This window comes from Salmo trutta, chromosome 13, assembly GCF_901001165.1.
Source record: "Salmo trutta chromosome 13, fSalTru1.1, whole genome shotgun sequence".
Lineage (NCBI taxonomy): Eukaryota > Metazoa > Chordata > Actinopteri > Salmoniformes > Salmonidae > Salmo > Salmo trutta.
In genome coordinates, this window is record NC_042969.1 from 68,013,340 (window position 1) to 68,030,775 (window position 17,436).

Below are 17,436 nucleotides of genomic sequence, written 5' to 3' on the forward strand. Positions count from 1 at the left end.
TACCCATATTGGCCCAAACTCCAATAAATACACACTTCATTTGTCCATACTGTGCATTGCTTGGTCCCCAGATGATTTCAGTGTGACTGGAATAGTTGTGTTGAAGTATACTTGCCCTCAAAATGACAGCTCTGGCACACTGTCCCTAATGCCCACTAACAACCCTTCCAATGGGATCCCATTAGACTGAACATAAGGGGGTTATTGGATGAGGCTTTGGGATGAGCTGTTCTCCTCAGTTAGCCAATTCCACTCTTACAGACCTGCCAAATCCATTTAGCTGGGGTAGGGGTTAAATGGGGGTAACCCTAAACCTGTGGTCCATTAAGGACCCATCTGGACCCCAGCCATGGGCTTGTCAACCCCTAAAACAACATCTCATTAATGTTCCAATCCAACCCTCACCCAGCAGTGAGGGTGTGGCTAACAAGGAGAGGTAACATTTGCATTTTGAGTTAGATTTTAACAAGCAAAGGTTAGAACTTTGTGCCGGAAGAAATCGCTCCATTCCTCAACACTGCAATGTTTCCATAAGAGACAAAACAATTGGATAGGTAGACGCACTTTATTCCTAAAACAGAAGCTGCACCATCTGTAGCGGCACACATATATATGTACACACATATACACACAATTCTCTAAATCTGTCATATAAAATATATAATCTGACAACCTGTACCTCATATCCCATTTATCTGAATGCATTGAATTACTGTGCAACAGACTCCGCCACTTTGGCTGAGCTGTAAATCATGTCCACTCAAAAGGAGGGGATATAAATGCCCAGCCTACTTAAATCTGTACATCAGGGCAATACCCTTTGAAAAAATAATACTCTAAAAACAGCCTACAGCAAATTCACTTGAGCGGGTTTTGGTTTTGTAATTGAGAAAATTACTTTACATTTTAAACCAATTCCTTTAAAAAGTGAAATAGCAATACACAACCTTTAGATTTTTTTTTATATATAAAAGATAAAGAAATACAAATTACACATTTAAAAACTTACAATAAATAATATTATATATGTGTGTGTGTGCAGGCATTTCATTAAGATAAAATGTTATCAGAAGATTGAAATCTAAGATTATTAAAAAGACTATTCTCCTTTATGAAAAGTCCCTTATCATCCAAAATGGACACTTGGCATTTGATTGATAGGCTAGGACACCTCCAGTGCTGCCGTGGAGAAGCTGGCTGGGGGGAGATTCCTTATGGCCATGCCCCCAACCTGAAGTGTTGAGGGTCCATCCACTCCAGGGAATCCCCTACCATTTGTTTCATGATGAAGTCCATAGATCCCCCTTGATATTCTTGTTCAGAGCATGTTCATGATAAAGTTGTACATCTGGTTGAGCACCACAAAGTGAACAGGCAGACAGGAGCGCCGGTCCTGAGTGGCAGGGTCACACGTCAGCCAGGAGAGGGCGTTGTACTGCTCCAGCACAAACCTGTCAGGGGCAGAGAGCACATCACATCACAAGGTATATCTAAATATACATTCAATTCACCCCTTTTTTCTGCCTATCAAATCAATGTATTGTCCATTTGTTATTTCATATGGCTTCCATTCCATTTGAGCAGTGTACCTGAGCACATCTGAGGTGTGGTTAGAGTCCAGAGGGTGGGAGTGTTTGCTGTGGAGGAGCTCGTCTGATTGGACCGAGGACACGTGGAGGTGCAGGGAGGCCTGGGGAGGGACGACAAGAGGTCAGCTAGAAGAACACCTGAACATCACACCAGTTACATTAGAAAAGGGAAACATTCAAATGACAGGACTCCTGATCAAGTACACATTTAAGTAAAGCATAAATGTGCTGCTGAGTTTTAGGACCCGAGAAGAACAAAAGCCTTTGCGAGCAGGTTAACTGTCAGAGGAGCAGTAGATAGGTACCTTGAGGAACAGTGGGCACTGGTTCTGTGCCTGGGGGCAGGCTGACCAGAACCAGTCAGGCAGGGGGCCAGCCTTGGCTGTGGAGATGAAGTAGCCCAGAGCCATAGGCTGCTGCAGGATGTTCAGGGCCTCCTCATGGGACTCCATACGGTCTGTGCTTTGGCCCTGGAACACACAGGGACACCAACAATCCTTATTCAACCTTCATTTACCAGTAGTCAGGTAAGCATACTCCTGCTGGCAGGTGGAGGGGCAGAGGGGCTTACCTTGCTGCCGTCTCCCCCCTGGTGATAGTGTCCACCCGGGGAGTGAACGGGGGAAGTGGTGGGGGAGTTAGGCAGGATGTTGATGAGGTCAGGGTCCACCATGTCGTTATCAAACAGGTCAAAGATGCCCATCCCATCTGAACCATCTATGGAGAGCAATAAACACAAAGAGTCATTCAAGACTATATCCCAGTAGCTTAGACAGAGAGCTGCTCTGGCTCCCTGTTTAAGATAACGTCGCCCTGTGTAGAGCCAGACTACTGCCAGAGCCTAGAAATGCTTCAACATCTACAGTGTGTGTGTGTGTGTGTGTGTGTGTGTTACTGACCTGGGTTTATGGGGTTGAAGGCGATGTCTAGGTTCTGTTCGGTGGTGCCGTTGTTCACCTGCACCATGGCTGAGGTAGGGAACACCAGGATGTGGGTGCAGGACGTGTCCTGAGGAGTGCTCAGCTGGGACGTCTGCATGTTCAGAGTGGTGCTGCGGCCGAACACTGAGCCAGTCGACACAGAGTCTACACAGCAGAGAGAAGGGTTAACACGATACAGACATCACAAAAACATTTCAGGAAACTCAGTGGACTCAGACGGGGGAAGCAAGGCCGCATTGTGCTGCCATCACTCAAGGTTCAACTTTTGGTGGTTTTTACCTGGCATGATGACAAAGGAGCCCTGAGGCTCCATGGCGACCAGGCAGGCGCTGAGGATGCTGGGAGTGTCTGCGGCAGAGATGCCACACATCCTGCAGGTCTCCTTGAGGCGCTTGCTGAGAGACTGCAGGTTCCTTCTGCTCAGCAGAATACTCCAGTCTGGAACACAGAGGGAGACAGAAGGTGTCGTCAGTCAGGGCACAACAATATATATATTGAACAAAAATATAAATGCAACACGTGACAATTTCAAAGATTTTACTGAGTTACAGTTCATATGAGGTAATCAGTCAATTGAAATAAATTCATTGGGCCCTAATCTATTGATTGCACATGACTAGGAATACAGATATGAATCTGTTGGTCACAGATACCTTAAAAAAAAAAAGGTAGGGGCGTGGATCAGAAAACCCCTGTGCGAAGTTTCTGGATATTGGCGGGAACTGGAACATGTTGTACACGTCAAATCCAGAGCATACCAAACATGCTCAAAGGGTGACATGTCTGGTGATTATGCAGGCCATGGAAGAACTGGGACATTTTCTGCTTCTAGGAATTGTGTACAGACTTGCGAACATGGGGCCGTGCGTTATCAAGCTGAACAATGAGGTGATGGTGGCAGATGAATGACACGACAACGGGCCTCAAGATCTTGTCACTGTTTATCTGTGCATTGAAATTATAAATCGATAAAATGCAATTGTGTTCGTTGTCCATAGCTTATGCCTGCCCATACCATAACCCCACCATGGGGCACTCTGTTCACAAAGTTTACATCAGCAAACCACTCGCCCACACGACGCAATACACGCTGTCTGCCATCTACCCGGTACGGTTCAAACTGAGATTCATCTGTGAAGAGCACACTTCTCAAGCGGGCCAGTGGTCATCGAAGGTGAGCATTTGCCCACTAAAGTTGGTTACAACGTAGTCCGGTCAAGACCCGGGTGAGGACGAAGAGCAATCAGATGAGCTTCCCTGAAATGTTTTCTGAGTTTGTGCAGAAATTCTTTGGGTTATGCAGACCCAGTTTTATCAGCTGTCTGGATGGTTGGTCTCAGATGATGCCGCGGGTGAAAAAGCAGGATGTAGAGGTCCTTGGCTGGCGTGGTTACATGTGGTCTGCGGTTCTGAGGCTGGCTGGATGTACTGCCAATTCTCGAAAACAACGAGGCAGCTTATGGTAGAAAAATTAACATTCAATTCTCTGGCAACAACTCGAGGACATTCCTACAGTCAGCATGCCAATTGCAGACTCCCTCAACTTGAGACATCTGTGGCATTGTGTTGTGTGACAAAACTGAGCATTTTAGAGTGGCCTTTTATTGTCCCCAGCAGGGGTCTCTTGGATCATCAAGGTATATGCAAGGACTAGCCAAATCTTACCTCATTTGCACACACTGTAGACTTTTCTATTGTGTTATTTACTGTACGTTTGCTTATCCCATGTGTAACTCTGTTGTTTGTGTCGTACTGCTTTGCTTTATCTTGGCCAGGTCGCAGTTGTAAATGAGAACTTGTTCTCAACTGGCCTACCAGGTTCAATAAAGGTGAAAAAAAAGTTTAAAAAAGTGCACCTGTGTAATTATTATGCCGTTTAAATCAGTTCTTGATATGCCACACCTGTCAGGTGGATGGATTATCATGGCAAAGGAGAAATGCTCACTAACAGGGACAAACAAATTTGTGTAAAAAAATTGAGAAATAAGCTTTTTGTGCATGCATGTGCAAAAATTTCAGAGATATTTTATTTCAGCTCATGAAACATGGGACCAACACTTTACATGTTGCGCTTATATTTTTTGTTCAGTGTATATCTCCCCCGTCTGGTGGAGTTTGGACAAGTGTGGCATACCTCGTAACTCTCCGTGGCCCATTCTGCCCAGGCGGCCAATCACCACCCTCCAGGGCAGTGATGTCACCTGCACCAAACCTAGACACCACTCCCACAGCTTCTGCAGGCCCAGTCGTCTGGCTGAACCCTTTTTCCTCCGAGCCCTGGACAGAGGACACAGTCACAAAAGAGAAAGATTCCTGAATTGAATTTGTTTGCATGTCAAGTGTCTACCATTTGGCAAGTTGTGTGTCACTGACCTGTTAGGCACGTCGATGCTGATGATGCATGTCTCCAGAAGCTCTCCTGATTGGTCAGTACAGGAGGCTAGGAGCCAGCGCTGGTCATGCGACAGGCAGTAGCCCACAAACAGCACATTGTACTTCTGAGAGGCCTCGCCGAACGTCTCACCCAGCTCTGTCTGCTTGTCCTTGATGGGCGCCAGGATGAACGGTGGTGTGTACAGACGCAGACATTCTGGCCTCTGCACAGGTGTAAAAGTCAAAAGGTCATGGGTCAGACCAATGGTTCCTTATGTTTCACTTAGCAAGCTGTATTTAGTAAGCCATTGTCTTTATTCTACAGAGCAGTGGTCTCTTGGATCATCAAGGTATATGCAAGGACTAGCCAAAGACCAGGATGTTATATTAAAACAGACCATTCACATTGTGAGTTTCTAAAACCGATCAGCAGTCTAAATCAATACAGGAATAATATTTGTGAGGTTTTGTGCAGTTTCCCATGTGTGGTGTGTTGTGCAGTTTCCCATGTGTGGTGTGTTGTTTACCTCTGTGCTCCTCAGTGCCATGTCGATGGCCAGGCCTGGGCCGAAGCCCGTCAGAGCCTTGATGTTGGTGTTGCCGGGGAGGGGCCGTCTGCACTGGGTGAACACCGAGAAGGCCAGGGACTTGAGGTGCTGACCGTACAGATGGCGCTCCTCAATGCGCACAGGCTGCAACAGGTACTGACAGGGAATGATCTGACCAACACAACACAGCATATTGTTAGAAACAGCCTTTTTAAACAAACAAACCCCCATAGGGGTTTGAGATAACTTGTCTGTAGAGCCAATCTGCTGAACATAAATGCGAATGGTCTGCAGTCTGGCTACATGTGTCAAATCCTCCATTACCTGCACAGACACCGAGTTTCTGATGTGAGGCGGCAGGAACTGGAGCATCTCCACATAGCAGCGCAGCAGACCCAGCGTCCACACACTGGAGTGGGTGTCCCTCTCCCCGTCCTCGTAGCTGAAGGGGTCCACGATGTAAACCACAATGGACGGGGGGAACGTCACAGCGTGGGACTCTCCGTCTGTTGGGACGCCCACCTTGTCTCTCTCTAATGTGCTGTAGAGAGAGCAGCAGTGGCATCAAAGGTCCAACAGCCAATACTCAACTAGCTTTAAGTATTAAAGACATTTAGCAGGCCAAATGTTATTTTCCAGACAAGTCTGGTGCATAAAAATGGGAGAGATGGGTAAGGTTTTGCAGTCGTAATTCAGCCTATTCCAAGTGCGAGTCAATTACAAACTTAGGGCTACAAGTGGTGCTACAGAAAATCATTTAAACTGAGTGACTAAACCAGAGGATGCAAGATGGTGGGGTTACATACGTCTCTACGGGCTCGGTGCTGGCCTGGGGCTGGTTGGCAGTGGGGCCATTCTCCCCTGCAGTCTGAGCACCCGACTGGGGCCCATTCTGGGAGACGCTGCCCTGCAGGCCTGATGTCCCGTATGGAGTGTAGGAGCTGGGCTTGGCCGATGGCATTCCTACCCCCCCTATCCCTCCCATTGCCTGGGGGCCTGTGGAGGAGGGTGGGGTGCTGTTGGTGTTGGCAGGCTGGGCAGTGCTGCTGCTGGTGGCGCTCTGGGGACCTGAGGAGGGGGTGGTGGAGCTGGGGGACTGGGAGGAGGAGGACTGGGGGGAGGCCACAGTGGGGCCACGCTGGTTCAACAGAGAGCTGTCCAGAGACTGTCCAGCCAGGTATGGAGCTGAGGAGTGTAACAAATAAGTAAAGAAAAAGATAGCCAATGTCAGATATTAAACTCAACTCAGAAAATAACCAATAAATTACATCTGAATATTTGCTTCTTGTACAAGCCACATCAAAAATTATAAACCCAAAAGAGATCCCATCTCTTATTCAGTACAATCTCCTGAAATAGAAGATGGTAATCTAATGAAGACGTACCCAGGTCATGCCGGCACACTTGGGCGTACAGTTTGAGTTTGCTGAAGGCTTCGCTGTTCCCATTGCTGCTGGCCATCTTGAGGAACCAATCACTGAGAGGCTGCTCTGCCCGGTTCCTGCCCTCTGCTGTACCAACCCGTAATATTCCATCTGCGTGAGTCTTACAGATTGGTCTGTGCTGACCCAGTCGACAGGCCTGCAAAGAGGAAAAACATGGGTAAATGTACCAATTTTCTTAAACATTTATGTTTTATTAGACTATCGAGGTTGTCTATGTGCGTGAGAGTGTGTGTGTCTGCTTACCTCGTACGCGGCCATAAGGTCCTTGAAGAAGCTCTTAGCCCCACGGAGCAGAGCCTCATTCTCAGGACAGATGACTACATATCCCACGTCCCTGTGAGAGCCGAAGGGGTCCAGCAGCAGCTTTTCCCAGTAAGGCAGGCCGAAGGGCGACAGCACCACAAAGTCATACTCATAGCCCACCAGGAAGGTAGGGATGGGCAGGGGCTCTGGAGACTCGTCAGTGCCTAATGGTTCAGAGAAGCGGGACAGTCAGACTCATTGCAGAAGGAGTTGAGGGCGGCAGGTAACCTAGCGGATAGGACCGCTGGGCCAGTAACTGAAAAGTTCGCTGTTTGGAATCGACTGGGTGGAAAAAATATATGATGTGCCCTTGAGCAAGGTACTTAGACCTATTTGCTCCTGTAAGTCGCTCTGGATCAGAGCGTCTGCTAAATTACAACAACAAAAAAGTGAAAAAAAAATAAATGTAGGTTGTCACATTACAAACACTTGTTTCTGACCATAAGAATCCTGATAAATCTATATGATCATTACATATTTAGAGCGCATGTGATACCAGGGCTGGAAAATGCTTTGTGTAAACTTAAACCAGATATAAAGTATGTAGAAAAGATAATGGACCTATATATTTTTTTATAATATTATATTTGAGAACTACAATCACCAAAATAAAAGCTAGACAATCAGGGTGAACTAAATTTAGTAGTATGGATTGTGTCAATATGTTTAAGCAAAAGAACACAGCATTAGCAAGTCAAAATTCATGGACTGCAGGAAATAATATTTCTAACGGAAAAGTTGTCAGCTCCACGACAAAATGTAAAATTGAAGGAAATTTGCATTAAACTGCAAAATTCTCTCAGCTCCACGGCAAAACGTGGAGTAGAATAGCACGAAATGTGCATATATATTTTTTTCAGTTCTCAGCTCCATGGAGACATTTATAGAATTGCAAGAATTCTATTCAATTCAGCCGCACCGACAGGCCACCACCTAAGCCTGTTCTTGATCCAGAAAAAACCCTGGAACTTTCTGGATTATTATTGCTTGATTTTTAAAGTCCTTGTGTTTACCGTAGGATCCCCTGCCAGCCATCTTGTGAAACTGCTGCCAGGTGAGAGGTCCCTGAACGCCCCAGGAACGTACGCTTCTTTTCTTCTGGATGGCATCCTGGAGTACAGGCTGGAGGGAGAGCAGCACCCGCAGCACGTCCTGAGAGAACAGCCTGCTCACTTCTGCAGCTGGAGGGGGAAACAAGAGGGTGGGAAGGCTCAGAATCATACATCTAACCAAGAACACTGGGTTTCACATAAGAGGAGTAGGAAGAGAGAGGAAAATAAGTAAAGAGTAGGAGGGGAAACAGGTTTGTGCATTATCAATGAGTGAAGGAGCAGACTCACCTTTGCGTTTAGGCCAGTTGTGTAGACACGTGCTCTTAACCAGCGCCTCGTCCACCTTGCCTCCTGACATGTTGTCCATGAACTGCCGGCCATGCTCCAGAGCCATGTAGCAGTCGTTATAGCAGTCCCTCTCCTCTACCCGTAGAGAAGAGTGAGAGGGGCCCGAGGACGACGCCTTGGGGTACTCCACCCCAGCCATGCGGGAGAATGGGTTGGTGCACTGGTCCTGCAGTAACAGGATGAGCTCGTCTGGGGGCCTCTCTGTGGGGTTGCCGGTCCTGTGAAGGGAGGCAGCGCGCAGCTCCTGGAAACGCCTCTCAGAGTCCCGGCCGGCGTCCGAGCCACGCCCCACCACGTCCAGCTCATCCTCCAAGAAGAGACCAGCCGAGCTGCCGTAGCGACGGTTGACCACGGCGCTGAAACCACAGGTGCAGGGGTACTGGGCCTCGCCGTTGTCGTTAAGATACACGCCCACATCAGCGCCACGGATGTTCATGTTGCACACGCACACACAGCAGCTGTCAAAGTTACAGTCCTTGAAGAGGTTCATGACGGACTCGGAGAGGATGAGGGTGACGTAGAGGCTGTGGGCCTCAGGGATGGAGGGCACAGTGGCTGGCTCCACTGAGCTGAGAGGTCGGCAGGTGGAAGGGGTGGAGGCGGGCGAGTAGAGGTCAGAGTTGTCGTATTTGAGCGATCCCTGGACACTGGCAGGCCCTCTTGGGGTGCGCGGGGTACGGGGAGTGCGTGGGGTGGGGGCGGAGAAGCGGGGTGTGGCCGGGGAGGGCAGGATGCCCGTGCCGCTGTTGCTGGGTGGGGCACTGTTGGACATGAAGGGAGTGTGGGTCTGTGGTGTGTAGCTCTGGTAGTCTGGCTCCACACTGGGGATGTTACTGAAATAAGGAGACAACAGCACACACATTAAAATCCCTGACACACATTTGGGTATATGAGACTTGCATAATTCAAGTGGACCAGTCTGATTGGTTACCCGTCTTTGGTGAGGAGGCCCATGGTTGGCACGGGGGGTATGAGCTCCAGTTTGCCCATGTTCCAGCTGGGTGTGTAAACACAGTCCTCTGGCATCTTGATGGGCATCATACACTGACTGGGCAGCGTCTTCAGCGGAGCAAACATGGAGCAGCCCGTGAATGCCTTGCACGCCTCTGACTTATAAACAAACGAGAAGTCCTGGAAGTATATGGGGGAAGAGAAGGAAAATAAGCCACTAACACTTCAAGTCTAAGCTAAGAAAAAGTATTGAAGCAGACACCAGCATGAATAGACAGAGTGTGTTAAATAAGACATGTCAGTCTTATCCCCCCTAACAAAAACAACCTTGCACTTGTATTTTCCTACAAGCACCGGCTTGGATAACCTCGAAGGGAAACATTTCCTTAACTGCAAGTCATTCTGGATAAGAGTACCTGCTAAATGACTAAAATGTAGAACTTCCACACTAGGCTGAAGTGTTCAAAGGCCAGTTAAAGGCCCAGTGCAGTTAAAAATGAGAATTTACTGTGCTTAAGAAATACACTGCTCAAAAAAATAAACACTTAAACACAATGTAACTCCAAGTCAAATCACACTGCTGTGAAATCAAACTGTCCACTTAGGAAGCAACACTGACAATAAATTTCACATGCTGTTGTGCAAATGGAATAGACAACAGGTGGAAATTATAGGCAATTAGCAAGACACCCCCAATAAAGGAGTGGTTCTGCAGGTGGGGACCAGAGACCACTTCTCAGTTCCTATGCTTCCTGGCTGATGTTTTGGTCACTTTTGAATGCTGGCGGTGCTTTCACTCTAGTGGTAGCAAGAGACGGAGTCTACAACCCACACAAGTGGCTCGGGTAATGCAGCTCATCCAGGATGGCACAGCAATGCGAGCTGTGGCAAGAAGGTTTGCTGTGTCTGTCAGCGTAGTGTCCAGAGCATGGAGGCGCTACCAGGAGACAGGCCAGTACATCAGGAGACGTGGAGGAGGCCGTAGGAGGGCAACAACCCAGCAGCAGGACCGCTACCTCCGCCTTTGTGCAAGGAGGAGCAGGAGAAGCACTGCCAGAGCCCTGCAAAATGACCTCCAGCAGGCCACAAATGTGCATGTGTCTGCTCAAACGGTCAGAAACAGACTCCATGAGGGTAGTATGAGGGCCCGACGTCCACAGGTGGGGGTTGTGCTTACAGCCCAACATCGTGCAGGACGTTTGGCATTTGCCAGAGAACACCAAGACTGGCAAATTCGCCACTGGCGCCCTGTGCTCTTCACAGATGACAACAGGTTCACACTGAGCACATGACAGACGTGACAGAGTCTGGAGACGCCGTGGAGAACGTTCTGCCGCCTGCAACATCCTCCAGTATGACCGGTTTGGCGGTGGGTCAGTCATGGTGTGGGGTGGCATTTCTTTGGGGGGCCGCACAGCCCTCCATGTGCTTGCCAGAGGTAGCCTGACTGCCATTAGGTACCGAGATGAGATCATCAGACCCCTTGTGAGACCATATGCTGGTGCGGTTGGCCCTGGGTTCCTCCTAATGCAAGACAATGCTAGACCTCATGTGGCTGGAGTGTGTCAGCAGTTCCTGCAAGAGGAAGGCATTGATGCTATGGACTGGCCCGCCCGTTCCCCAGACCTGAATCCAATTGAGCACATCTGGGACATCATGTCTCGCTCCATCCACCAATGTCACGTTGCACCACAGACTGTCCAGGAGTTGGGGGATGCTTTAGTCCAGGTCTGGGAGGAGATCCCTCAGGAGACCATCCGCCACCTCATCAGGAGCATGCCCAGGCGTTGTAGGGAGGTCATACAGGCACGTGGAGGCCACACACACTACTGAGCCTCATTTTGACTTGTTTTAAGGACATTACATCAAAGTTGGATGAGCCTGTAGTGTGGTTTTCCACTTTAATTTTGAGTGTGACTCCAAATCCAGACCTCCATGGGTTGATAAATTGGATTTCCATTGATTATTTTTGTGTGATTTTGTCGTCAGCACATTCAACTATGTAAAGAAAAAAGTATTTAATAAGATTATTTCTTTCATTCAGATCTAGGATGTGTTGTTTAAGTGTTCCCTTTATTTTTTTGAGCAGTATATTTCCACACGAGGTTAAAATAATACTGTGAAAATGACAATGTAAGAGCTGTTTGAAAAGACCACCTGGAAATTCTGCCCGTTTTGGTGGGATGAAGTTTTGGCATGCCTGGCGACATCAAGTTAATAGACCAATAACAAAGAGCATTTCAAACCTCTGCCAATAAAGGCTATTTTTCAGGTTACATATCCCTCCCATTATGCTCATCCAATTAGGCCCCACACTCTGACCACTCCCAGACAATCCTAACAAAATCCTTGCTTGAGAAATTGCTCTTTGCTTAGAAGCCATGAAGTGCCTTGAAAGGCTGGTCATGGCTCACATCAACACCATTATCCCAGAAACATTAGACCCACTCCAATTTGCACCCCGCCCTAAAAGATCCACAGATGATGCAATCTCTACTGCACTCCACACTGCCCTTTCCCACCTGGACAAAAGGAACACCTATGTGAGAATGCTATTCATTGACTACAACTCAGTGTTCAACACCATAGTGCCCTCAAAGCTCATCAATAAGCTAAGGACCCTGGAACTAAACACCTCCCTCTGCAACTGGATCCTGGACTTCCTGACGGGCCGCCCCCAGGTGGTAAGGGTAGACATCAACATATCCGCCACGCTGATCCTCAACACAGGGGCCCCTCAAGGGTGCGTGCTCAGTCCCCTTCTGTTCACTCATGACTGCATGGCCAGGCACAACTCCAACACCATCATTAGGTTTGCCGATGACAACAGTGGTAGGCCTGATCACCGACAATGATGAGACAGCCTATAGGGAGGCCAGAGACCTGACCGTGTGGTGCAAGGACAACAACCTCTCCCTCAATGTGATCAAGACAAAAGGAGAGGATTGTGGACGACAGGAAAAGGAGGACCGAGCATGCCCCCATTCTCATCGACGGGGCTGTAGTGGAGCAGGTTGAGAGCTTCAAGTTCTCAACTTGTTCTCATATCACCAACAAACTAACATGGTCCAAGCACACCAAGACAGTCGTGAAGAGGGCACGACAAAACCTATTCCCCCTCAGGAGACTGAAAAGATGTGGCATGGGCCCTCAGATCCTCAAAAGATTTTACAGCTGCACCATCGAGAGCATCCTGACTGGTTGCATCACTGCCTGGTATGGCAACTGCTCAGCCTCCGACCACAAGGCACTACAGAGGGTAGTGCGTACGGCCCAGTACACCACTGGGGCCAAGCTTCCTGCCATCCAGGACCTCTATACCAGGCAGTGTCAGAGGAAGGACCTAAAAATTGTCAAAGACTCCAGCCACCTTAGCCATAGACTGTTCTCTCTGCTACCGCACAGCAAGCAGTACCGGAGCGCCAAGTCTTGGAACCAAGGGTCTTCTAAACAGCTTCTACCCCCAAGCCATAAGACTCCTGAACATCTAATCAAATGGACACAAAGACTATTTGCATTGCTCCCCCCATCTTCTACACTGCAGCTACTCTGTTATTATCTATGCATGGTCACTTTAATAACTCTACATGTACATATTACCTCGACACTGGTACCCCGCACATTGACCTTGTACCGGTACCCACTGTATATAGCCCTGCTATTGTTAATTTACTGCTGCTCTTTATTTATGATATTTTTATCTTACTTTTTTAGTAATTTTTTAAAACTTTTTAGGGTATAGGGGGCAGTATTTTCGATTTTGGATGAAAAGCGTGCCCAGAGTAAACTGCCTAATACTCGGGCCCAGAGTCAAATATTTGCATATTATTAGTAGATTTGGATAGAACACACTGAAGTTTCTAAAACTGTTTGAATGATGTCTGAGTATAACAGAACTCATATGGCAGGCAAAAACCTGAGAAAAATCCAACCAGGAAGTGGGAAATCTGAGAATTGTAGTTATTCTTTTGAATCCCTATCGAAACTACAGTGTCTGTGGGGTCACGTTGCACTTCCTAAGGCTTCCATTGGCTGTCAACAGCCTTTAGAATTGTTTTTCATCCTTCTCCTGTTACTGGGCAGAGAATAGTAGCTCAGTCAATGAGTGGACTGCCTATGGACAAAGGGCTTGGGTATGCGCGATCCTGCGAGCGCACCGTTCATTCTTTTTCTCCTGGAATGAATACGCTATTGTCCGGTTGGAATATTATTGACGTTTTATGTTAAAAATACCCTAAGGATTGATTGTAAACAACGTTTGACATGTTTCTACGAACGGTAATGGAACCATTTGACTTTGTCTCTGGTACTGCGCTCGCGCGTTATGCCTTTGGATAGTGATCTGAACGCACGAACAAAACGGAGGTATTTGGACATAAATATGGAGTATTTCGAACAAAACTAACATTTCTTGTGGAAGTAGGAGTCCTCGGAGTGCATTCTGACAAAGATCCGCAAAGAGAATATTTATAATACTAATTCAGAGTTTTGTTGATGCCAGAACTTGGCGGGTAGCTGTATAGCTTGCGTCGATGGCTGAGCTATGTACTCAGAATATTGAACAATGTGCTTTCCTCGTAAAGTTATTTTGAAATCTGACAAAGCAGTTGCTTCAAGGAGTAGTGTATCTATAATTCTTTCAATAACTGTTGTAAATTTTATCAACGTTTATGATGAGTATTTTTGTAAATTGAAGTTTTGGTGTGAATACATTTTCTGAACATCACGTGCCAATGTAAAATGCTGTTTTTGGATATAAATACGAACTTTATCGAGCAAAACATACATGTATTTATAACATGAAGTCCTACGAGTGCCATCTGATAAAGATCAAAGGTTAGTGAATATTTTAGCTGTACTTTTGTTTTTTGTGATGCATGTCTTTGCTTGGAAAATGGCTGTGTGGATTTTCTTGTGAAGTTTATGTCCTAACATAATCTAATTTTATGCTTTCGCCGTAAAGCCTTTTTGAAATCGGACAATGTGGTTAGATTAACGAGTCTCTTATCTTTAAAATGGTGTAAAATAGTTGATTGTTTGAGAAAATAAAATTATGAGATTTTTGCTGTTTTGTATTTCGCTCCATGCTATTTCACTGGCTGTTGAATAGTGTGTCCCGCAGGTGGGACGGTCACGTCCCACCTAGCCCATAGATGATAACTGCATTTCACTGTAATGTCTACAGCTGTTGTATTCAGCGCATGTGACAAACAAAATTTGATTAGATTTTTGACCACTAATTGAAAACAATAACAGTAAGGTACTTAATTATCACCCAGAAAAGATTTGATATCGAGATGAAAATGGCTGCATTGGGCCTTTAAATTACCTTGATCTCAGAGGGCTTGGGGCTGCAGAAGCCTTCCTCCACCTCCATCTTGTAGTGGCTGCTAAACTGGCTCCCATCCAGCAGAGTGAGGCCAACCCCGGCCTCCAGGCCACCGTAGTCCTTCCCCCCAGTGTTCATGGGGGAGTAGCCCATGATGTGCTGCTCCAGGGAGGGAGGGGTGGGGAACATCTTGTGCAGGTCAGCTGAGCCTGGGGACAGGAAGGTGAACGGAGGAATCACCCTATTGTTTGGTAAATTAATGTATGATACAGTGATGACCTAAAGAGGAACTTTAGGGAAGGAATTGGAGAAAGGGAACATACTTATGCAGGACAGAGGGTCCAGATTTGATGTTTTGTGTTCCTTACTGCCAAACTTGTCTCCATGAACTCCTGCTCTCCTGGATCCAGGCTGCTGGGGACAGAACATTCAGAATGTTTTAAACAGGCTTTGATCAAAACATGTAGAGATATTTTCTAAGACTTTACACAATATTCTGTTAGCAAAGTATCAACGGGAGATATGGAAACAGACAAAAGGATATGCAACCCAAACAATGTCCCCCCCATGTAGATGAGAACTACAGTGCTTTCAGTAAGTATTCATACCTCTTAACTTATTCCACATTGTTGTTACAGCCCGAATTCAAAAATGGATAAAATATTTTTCCCACCCATCTACACACAATTCCCCATGAAAGTGAAGAAATGTTTTGAAATTTTTTTGTAAATCTCATTTAAATAAGATTCACACCCCAGAGTCAATACTTTGTAGAAGCACCTTTGGCGGTGATTACAGCTTTGAGTCGTCATGGGTATGCCTGTATCCGCTTTGCACGTCTGGATTGGGGGATTTTCTCCCATTCTTCCTTGCAGATTTTCTCAAGCTCTGTTAAGTTAGATGGGGAGCAGCAGTGGACAGCAATCTTCAAGTCATTCCACAGATTTTCAATGAGATTCAAGTCTGGGCTTTGGCTGGGCAACTCAAGGACTTTCACATTCTTGTTCTGAAGCCAATCCAGCCTTGCTTTGGCTGTATGCTTGGAGTCGTTGTCCCGTTGGAAGGTAAATCTTTGCCACAGTCTAAGGTTGTTTGCACAATAAAGCAGGTTCTTATCAAGGATTTACCTGTATTTGGCTCCATTCATATTCCCCCCCTCTATCCTTAGTCCTCCAGTCCCTGCCGCTGAAAAGCATCCCCATAGCATGATGCTGACACCACCATGCTTCACAGTAGGGATGGTGTTAGATGGGTGATGAGCAGTGCTTGGTTTTCTCCAGACATAGCGCTTTGCATTCAGGCAAAATAGTAAATGTTTTGCTTCATCAGACCACATTATATTTTGCCTTATGCTCAGTCTTTCACATGCCTTTCTGCAAATTCCAGTTGTGCTGTCATGTGCCTTTTTCCTCAGGAGTGACTTCTGTCTGGCCACTCTCCCATAAAGCCCAGATTGCTGAAAGGCTGTATAGACTGTAGCGACCGATGTCCTTCTGACAGATTCTCCGATCTCAGCCAAGGAACTTTGTAGTTCTGTCAGAGTGTTCATTGGGTTCTTGGTCACCTCCCTGACCAAGGTACTTCTTGCCGGGTTGCTCAGTTTGGTCAGACAGCCAGCTCTATCCAGAGTCTGGGTAGTTCCTATTTCTCAACACTCTAGAAATTATTTTATACCCTTGCCTAATCACAATTCTCTCTCAGACATCTACTGACAGTTGATTCAACTTAATTGTGTAGTATCGGTTCTTACATACACTGTCAACTGTGGGACCTTATATAGACAGGTGTGTTTCTTTCTAAATCAACTGAATTAACCATAGGTGGACTCCAATCAAGTTGTAGTAACATCAAGGATGATCAAAGGAAATTTGATGCGCCTGAGCTCAATTTGGACTGTCATAGCAAAGGAGTGCATTTCATTTTCAATATATTTGCTAAAATCTCTAAAAACATGTTTTAACTTTGTCAGTATGGGGTAGTGTGTGTAGATGGGCGAGACTTTGTATTGAATCTATTTTGAATTCAGGCTGTAGCACAACAAAATGTGGATTAAGTCAAAGGGTATGAATACTTTATGGAGGCACTGTATACTCTACTGACCGCTAGCTCATCTTCGTCTGAGTTGAAGAGGTTGTCCAGGTCGTTGATTGACACAGCCAAGTCTGTCTCATGGATGAGGCTGGTGGAGGGTACAGGCTTTCCACCAGCTGCACCCTGACCATCTGCACACACACACACAGAGAGAGAAAGACAGACAACAAAGGAAGTCCCCTCAGTAACCACTCTGGATGATGATTTTATTGACATTCCAATCTTTTATAGTTTTACAGGAGTGATTAAAACAAAGTCTTCAACAAGAAGGAAATGCTCACCATCTGCCGAGGTCCCACTGCCATCGTCACCCTAAGAGAAACAAACACCAGCATAAAACGTGTTATTCTCTTGGCATCTGCTACATCAGTGGTTCCCAACCAGGGGTACTAAGACCCCTGGGGGGTACTTGAGAAGACTCATGAGACCATAAGCTTACTGGTAAAATGCACGAGGGAGTACTTCA

The 17,436-nt window shown here is 46.6% G+C and overlaps 1 protein-coding gene across 2 annotated transcripts in view; it reads right to left on the reverse strand.

The window, feature by feature from the left end:
* Window positions 1-551: 551 nt before the first annotated feature.
* Window positions 552-17,436, reverse strand: part of LOC115206400 (mediator of RNA polymerase II transcription subunit 13-like) — a 33,569-nt gene continuing 16,684 nt past the window's right edge. The window contains exons 11-30 of one of the 2 annotated variants that reach the window (XM_029773320.1): window positions 17,252-17,282; window positions 16,980-17,101; window positions 15,203-15,290; window positions 14,880-15,088; window positions 9,531-9,730; window positions 8,540-9,432; window positions 8,213-8,380; window positions 7,140-7,363; window positions 6,837-7,032; window positions 6,258-6,636; window positions 5,776-5,992; window positions 5,431-5,622; window positions 4,904-5,127; window positions 4,665-4,807; window positions 2,810-2,968; window positions 2,489-2,674; window positions 2,161-2,306; window positions 1,895-2,059; window positions 1,590-1,690; window positions 552-1,451 (exon numbers count right to left, since the gene is read on the reverse strand). In XM_029773320.1, coding sequence (XP_029629180.1) covers window positions 1,319-1,451; window positions 1,590-1,690; window positions 1,895-2,059; window positions 2,161-2,306; window positions 2,489-2,674; window positions 2,810-2,968; window positions 4,665-4,807; window positions 4,904-5,127; window positions 5,431-5,622; window positions 5,776-5,992; window positions 6,258-6,636; window positions 6,837-7,032; window positions 7,140-7,363; window positions 8,213-8,380; window positions 8,540-9,432; window positions 9,531-9,730; window positions 14,880-15,088; window positions 15,203-15,290; window positions 16,980-17,101; window positions 17,252-17,282 — 4,176 coding nt within the window. In that variant the 3' untranslated portion in view covers window positions 552-1,318. Of the gene's footprint in view, window positions 1,452-1,589; window positions 1,691-1,894; window positions 2,060-2,160; window positions 2,307-2,488; window positions 2,675-2,809; window positions 2,969-4,664; window positions 4,808-4,903; window positions 5,128-5,430; window positions 5,623-5,775; window positions 5,993-6,257; window positions 6,637-6,836; window positions 7,033-7,139; window positions 7,364-8,212; window positions 8,381-8,539; window positions 9,433-9,530; window positions 9,731-14,879; window positions 15,089-15,202; window positions 15,294-16,979; window positions 17,102-17,251; window positions 17,283-17,436 lie in introns of both variants that reach the window. The other variant, XM_029773319.1, reaches the window with a different exon arrangement.